Consider the following 7,500-nt stretch of genomic DNA (forward strand, 5'->3'; position numbering starts at 1 on the left):
TCAAGAGGGCAACAGAATACCTTGTCATTATCTCAAAATTTAGCCGTTGATTCGACCCATCTTCTTCAAGATCGCCACACTGTACACGTTGTTTTCGTTTTATCTGTCCCACAGAAGCAACAAGTGAAAAAGGTGGAGACGACATAACCTAAGTGTAAGCACAACAGCTGCAAAACCATCTCGCATTAGATCTTTTGCGCGACTAGACACACTTTTTAGACGCTATATGCGTGTCTGCAGGGTTAGAAGGCAGCAAGAATTAATGTTTGGTACAGAATTCTCACTACACTCGCCGAGAGCCACCGCTACAACACAAATACTGGGAGTGTGTGCTCTTCACCTGATTAATCTGAACCATCCGGGTACACTATTTAACTTGTTGGTAAGTCAACAAACAACAGAGACGGCTAGACTGCATTACTGCTACTGCGGAGCTGCGGCTCTGTTCCGCTTTCCACTATGCATTAATGTCAACGAAATGTCGTTTTCGACCTTCATTGGAAGCGGTTAGTATTAAGGTATTGGATTGCTAACGAATCACTGCATGCCGTTTTGTAACTGGCAACCGGTAGCAAACGTCTGACCTGGCCTGTCTCCGTTGTGCAGCCCAGAGTTCGCCCTGGACAGGGCCAATGAAGAATTACCCAACCATTCCCTTTCAGTCAAAGGACCACTTGGTCGCTATAGGAGTTTGCTCTGTTTTTATTTTAATTTTAGGGACCCTTTATATGCAGATTCCATTTTTGACGCCTCGAGGACCGTTTTATATATTCAAGAATCCTACGAGTGTCTTAGGACTGCCAAAAATGACTGATACCTTCGCGCTAGGGTGCCCTGTCACCTTAGGGACCGCTGGGAGGGATTTCAATGCTAACGTCCCCACCCCTCCCTAGCTACGCCACTGATCACTTGTTGAAACAGCTCAACGTCTGAAACCCGATATGCATGGTTCCGCGCTGTCTAAAGAACTAAGCATGATACGGTAACGTAACAAACGGATGAGGCACAGCGCTTGGCAAACCGAATGGCATATTAGTTTGACGGTTATCAAAAAAAACATTGGCTTTCGATATACCTATGTGCGTATATATATATATATATATATATTTATGTTTACATATATATTATATATATATATATATATATATATATATATATATATATATGTAAACAGGTGGGTATATTGCACCATTCTGCGCACAAGAAGGTTTCAGTATTCGACCGAGAGCCCGACCCTGATTGGGCTGACCTTATGTTGTATTCAATATTTTTCCATGGCCATAGTATAAGACATATGGACAGAACATAAGACCTTCATAACGTCGACAACGCGGTAACCAATCGCGACCTACCTTTCGAAGATGACGTTCGCTTATCCTGCTCGCCTTGAGTCGATCAGCATGGACATTTGCCAAACCACTGTTCCCCATAAAGTGTGGTTATGGGACTGATACGCTATGTCTGCTCCTCCTAGATGTAATGAGTTGCTTAATGTTCCATGATTACAGAGATGTTGAAGTGACATAAGTGGTCTCTGTTCCAGAGGTACGTCGCATTGAACAGACCGTTATTCCATCTCTTAGCGAAATCTATCAGTGAATAAAGTCTTTTATGACACAATTGGACGGACTGGTCTGAGTCGCAATCCGTTCTCCCCTTCAGAGAGCTAAACGTGGTCTGGCCATCGGTTTCAGCCCGGCATCTGTGCCACAACCTCATGTGTGGCACAGCGACACCCCCTTCTTCTGCCTTCACCAGTGACTTTGGCACCGGGGATTCCACCGGTGCCACACTTCCCTCCGCGCGCTGGAGATCGCATCACCCGGCACTATGCGATCTCGCCCCGCCGCCGTCGGACATGTGTCCATGACGCGCTGTGTTGCGCTGTTTCAGAGATAAGCGGGTCCAGTCGGTCAGGGCCGCCGGCAAGCCGGAGTCCAAGTATGCTGAGTCATCCGCGAGAAGCCGATCCGCGTCACCACTCGCATTGATCGTCCCCGTGAAGGATCACCCAAAGGCAAGGCTGGTGACGCGCCACATCCGTCGTGGTCTGTTTCATGATGAGCGGTCGTCGATCAGAGCTGAACTCATTGTTATTGTCAGATCGGCACGACCGGCATGGAATGAAAACAACGCGCTGTGGCGATGGTTAGCGTGTGCCAGTGGTGAGTGGATTAACATATCGCGAAATAATGGGCCGATCTGAGCACAGGCAGGCAACGAGCGGGAGAGGGCTGTGGAGGGGAAGAGAGTATGTCTGGCTGCGGTCTGTACAGCATAGGGGGGGGGGGGGGGGCGGGGGGCGGACCACTCCAGGATCGTGGGCACGAGGCTGCTGCTGGCGCCCTAGCAATTCAAGTGCAAAGGCGGTGGAGACAAGTCCTCGGCCCTCGCTAAACACGCAGAATCTCTCTCTCTCTCTCTCTCTCTCTCTCTCTCTCTCTCTCTTCTCTCTCTCTCTCTCTCTCTCTCTCTTCTCTCTCTCTCTCTCTCTCTCTCTCTCTCTCTCTCTCTCTCTCTCTCTCTCTCTCTCTCTCTCTCTCTCTCTCTCTCTCTCTCTCTTCTCTCTCTCTCTCTCTCTCTTCTCTTCTCTCTCTCTTCTCTCTCTCTCTCTCCTCTCTCTCTTCTCCTCTCTCTCTCTTCTCTCTCTCTCTCTCTCTCTCTCTCTCTCTCTCTCTTTTCTCTTCTCTCTCTCTCTCTCTCTCTCTCTCTCTCTCTCTCTCTCTCTCTCTCTCCTCTCTTCTCCTCTCTCTCTCTCTCTCTCTCTCTCTCTTCTCTCTTCTCTATCTCTCTCTCTCTCTCTCTCTCTCTCTCTTCTGCCTTTTGGCTCACCGGAACTATCTCATTTAATCGCTTTAGCATGCATTCACTGCTTACATTCGTCGCCATGTGGTGTGAGTTTGCTTTGATATATGCGGCCATTTGGACTAGGCCTGGACTATGTGCGCCAAAGGCAAATGGCTTTAAGGGAATGCAAGTGTCGCAGGCTGATTAATGAAGCTGGTTTTTATTCAAACATCACCGCGCGGCCAGCTGTTACACAGCCCTTTGCACCAAGAAGAGCTGATTCGACGCCACCGCGCTCTGGAGTGGATTGGGGACATGAAACCCATGGCCGTCGAGATAGTGCATTGGGTTGTATGTGTAATATGGAAGCATGCGGAGGACCTACACATTTAATACCATTTGAGACATTCCTTAAATCTCTTTGAATCATTTAACCAGCAGCTTTTGACAGCTCTTTAAGTATAAAATGCACGGTGCCTCCTCATGGTGGGTCAGGCTCGTTAAGGAAGGCAAGCTGCTGGGCATTATAAGCCCTCAAAAACTGGACAAGGTTACATGTAAGCCCCGCTGATCAAGTCAATCAGCCCGCCCTGTGCGAGTCAGTCAGCGGCCAGCCAGCGGAGCTGGATGGTCGCGTCAGCTGTCGTCGGAGACGGTACGCGGAACTGCCGGTTTGCAATCCTCCCCCCCCCCCCCCCCGAGGGGCGTGGGGAGGAAATCGTCAGAACGGCTCACTCAGCTGTCAAAGACCTGCGCAAACTGATGCCAGCCGAAGCCATAGTTTTCAGCGCTGCAAGGTTGTTCGGGCCGAGTAAAAAAGACCCACGCATGGTGACTGGTGTGAGTCTAGTCGAGTCGGTGGTGAGTGCATGCGCGCAGAACTGTCGACACACTGCACATCCCACACGTGCAGATCTGCGGCACACCGCACCATTCCTCCTGTGCAGGGCTGCCGACACACTGCACCCATCTCACACGTGCAGATCTGCGGCACACCGCACCATCCCTCGCGTGCAGATCTGCGGCACACCGCACCATTCGTTATGTGCAGAGCTGCCAACACACTGCACTATCTCTCACGTGCAGATCTGCGGCACACCGCACCATTCCTCATGTGCAGAACTGCCGGCGCACTGCACCATCCCTCACGTGCGGAACTGCCGGCGCACTGTACCTGGTTTCACGCGCAGAGCTGTCAGCACGCTGCAGTATCACTCACCGCGCAGGACTGCCGGCACATTTCCCCTAATCTCACATGCAAAACTGCTGACATACTGCACCTCCTCTCACGCGCAAAACTACCGGCACACTACACCATCTGTCATGCGCAGAACTGCATGTACACTGCATGTGCTCTCACGCGCAGAACTGCCGGCACGTGCGCCCTCACTCTCAAGCACAGGGTAGGACTGCCGAAACACATTTGCCTCCACGTGCAGGACCTGCGGGCACACCCACCCACCCCTACGAGCAGAAATACCGGCACACTGACACCTACCCCCACGCACAGGACTGCCAACACACTGCCACCTACGCTCACGCACAGGACTGCCAACACACTTGCACCTACCCCCACGCACAGGGATGCCACACACACTGCACCTACCCCCACGCACAGGACCGCCGACACACTGCATCTTCACGCTCATGCGTAAAATTGCCTACACATCGCACCCTCCCCATATTCCCGAAATCGGCGGTTGCATTTGTCTGATAACAACGGAGGATGCTGACGACGTCACCGACCGCTCATCGTCAGCGAGGAGAATGCATCTAATCACGCGTGGTTCAACTGTTTCTTAATTTCGACCAATCGTCGCCATCGACGTGGTCGGTAACGGGCGTCAACGACTGCCGGAAGGTAACGGGGATGTAAGGCCGCAGCGGGGACTGGTACAGGCGAGCCCGCTGAGGCGCCCCGCCACTAATGCTGGCCTGTTTCTCTCACGCGTGTGTGCTCGTTGCAGTTCAATTTCGTCGGCAAACTGCTCGGCCCCAAAGGCAACTCTCTCAAACGGCTACAGGAGGAGACGCTCACACGAATGGCTATTCTGGGCCGCGGCTCCATGAGAGACAAAGTCAAGGTGGGTCTACTTCCGACTGGTGGTTCGCTCCCCGGCCTGGTGTTTTTGCTGCGTCGCCCAGACTGTCATAGTACCTTTGGATGTGACTGCCTGCGATGCGGGGGGCAGCGACTTAGATTGGAAACTAGCGGCACGGCACCACAAATATCTTGAACTATATTTTACGATTACAAACGTTGTTGGGCTCATAGAACAGTGTCATGTGTGCAACTTACAAATATCTGTATGCCTGTTTCCGGAGCTTCGATTTACGTATGATCAGCAAGTGAAACTAGCTCAAGTCATATCCTACCGATGCTTCCTTCGGAGCTCATCTGCTAGCGATTCGATGTGATGCTAGTGCGGTGACATCAATAGTTGATCTGCGATGTCATGGCTGCAGTGCAAAAATATCCAGCAACACTAGTTTGTGCAATATCTAAGACACCTGAGGTGATCATGGCCTCTAAAAACCTGAACGTCGCCTCCGAGACGCTGTCAGTTATGTGGCGGGTTGATACTGTCACGTGGCCTAGTCTGTCGTCCGTTTTGAGCTTTCAGCTGATGCACCCTCGTTTAGGAAAAGTTTTGCCGAAGCTTTGGTCGCTAATGACGCTCATTGTAAAAACAGCCTGAATCGACACTTTCAGAGACACTTGACAGCGTACGGCCCCACGCATGACTGTATGGGATAGGTAATTTCCGGACCCTCCCAAATGCACTTGGCGACCCAGTCTTCAAGTTTTCCCACGCGCAAACTTTTAGGAGCAATATCATGGCTTAAAGGTCTGGGGTGAAAGCTATTAAAACACTCAAGACAGTTAAAAGAGTGAATTCGGGTAGCTAAGATGGTAACGCGACCTGAGAATAGCTCAGGACATGCTTAAAAATCGGAAGGAGCTGGTCTTTGCTCGTCAATGGTTTTACAAGTGGCACAGCGCTCTCGAACCCCTCAGAATTATGGCGCATAGGAGAGCACCAGGCCAGGAAAAGGCCAGCTCTAAGAACAGCATGTATGTTTCACAGGTAATGGTACGATGCATACGGATGGCTGGACCCTGGAGTCATTGTGCTTGCGACACTCTGCAAAAGGTGTTTACAGTGGGCTGTGTAGTGGCTCGAGTGCAGCTTACTAGAATGGTTGGTCTCACTGTACAAATTGCGCCTCCAGTCTTCCTGTGGGACGGAGTATGGCGACAGTTCCAGACCACTGGCAGATAAGTTCACGGTGGTATTCGAAGTGCCTTTGTTGTGATCTTGCTGCAGCGAGAACCGTTTCAGGTGCACTACAAGGGTACATGAAAACTTCTAAATCAGGAGTTCTTGGGGCACTTGACCTTCCGGCACATGAAGAACGTTGGCTTTTTATCTCCGTCAAGTAGCTCTTGCTTGGTGAAAAGGTCAAAGCAATCCTGTTACCGCACCTGGTCCGTTATGGACGGGATCAGCGGGCTCAGGTCCCAGAAACGGTCGAACGTCGCGGCTGGGGTGATAAATGCATCTTTTCTGTCACCGTCGAAGTGTAGACCGGCTCGGTTGTCACCTGAAGCCTTCCTTTCATAAGAAGGAAAGGCTTCAGAAACCGTTGAAATATAACGGTGCGATTTTTCAGAAACCGTTGCAATATAACTCTAAACGCGATGCATCACAAAAACAAAACAAAACAAAATGCAATCAATGCGGCATGGCCATCAGCCACTTTTGTGTCGTGAGCCCGTTTACACTAAAGTATCATTTGCTGACCATCAAACGCTGAATGATGGTTGAGACTAAACTTAAATAATTATAAGATAAATGGAGACTTTACACAACCAGCCACGAGGCGTGCAGTTTCGTATTCAGTTGGGGAGGAGGCGGAATGGGCCTGGTAGCCAGGTATGTAGTTCCCTATTTCTAGTTAGCATTTTTTGTCCATTATTTTTAATTAAGCATGATTGGTAGGTTGTAGCCCAAAAAAGCAACTTTGAGCAGCTACACCCCTGCTTCCAGCTCTGAAAAGAAATTGCGTCAAATCTGCGAAAAACTGTTTTTAGTGCATTTCGGAGGCAGGCTCAGCTATTTTCTTCCTGCCCCCTCACCCCCTACGTATTTTGCAAATCTGCATCCCTGTAGCCTTACATTTATGGACAGAATAGTTCTACAAGCACTTGAAAACGATGCCATTTTGGTTTTGTGACGTCATAGTACAATCAGCTGTAAGCGTTGGCAACGTTCGCTGCCTTCGCATTATCATAACCTCTGCAGAACTCGTGCTTCCTAGCATGATATAAATTAATTAGTGTGAAATACATGCAATAGGGGTATCAACAGATGCAATCAACATCTTTTAAAACCTCTAGCACATTCGTTTGGCTTGATACGCAATGTGACGACAATTAAAAACGTTTTATCTACCGCCTGTCTAACGATCAATACGCTAAGTCTGAAGTGCAACGGGTATTGTGAGTCGTACGCCAGTGATACTCGGCGTCGTACCTCAAAGCCGCTGTCCCTCTCAGAAGCAGGAAGCCTCGTATGAGCCCGTGACATGTGTCTTTCCAACGTCCTCCGTTTGTCTCTGGAGCTACAATTCAGTTATCTATAACAACTCAACTAGATCGGCCGGGCTTTCCACGCTATTACTAGAGACACCCTTCATGGTAGATCTTTA

General features: G+C 50.0%; 1 protein-coding gene across 1 annotated transcript in view; it reads left to right on the top strand.

Moving 5' to 3' along the window:
* The first annotated feature begins 3,615 nt into the window (after nt 1–3,615).
* LOC119097969 (KH domain-containing, RNA-binding, signal transduction-associated protein 2) overlaps nt 3,616–7,500 on the top strand; it is a 43,119-nt gene continuing 39,234 nt past the window's right edge. The window contains exons 1-2 of the mRNA XM_037220906.1: nt 3,616–3,648; nt 4,755–4,871. Of these exons, the coding sequence (XP_037076801.1) occupies nt 3,616–3,648; nt 4,755–4,871 (150 nt within the window). The remainder of the gene's footprint in view (nt 3,649–4,754; nt 4,872–7,500) is intronic.

This window comes from Pollicipes pollicipes, unplaced genomic scaffold (assembly GCF_011947565.3).
Source record: "Pollicipes pollicipes isolate AB1234 unplaced genomic scaffold, Ppol_2.1 Scaffold_4740;HRSCAF=5597_pilon_pilon_pilon, whole genome shotgun sequence".
Taxonomy (NCBI): Eukaryota; Metazoa; Arthropoda; class Thecostraca; order Pollicipedomorpha; family Pollicipedidae; genus Pollicipes; species Pollicipes pollicipes.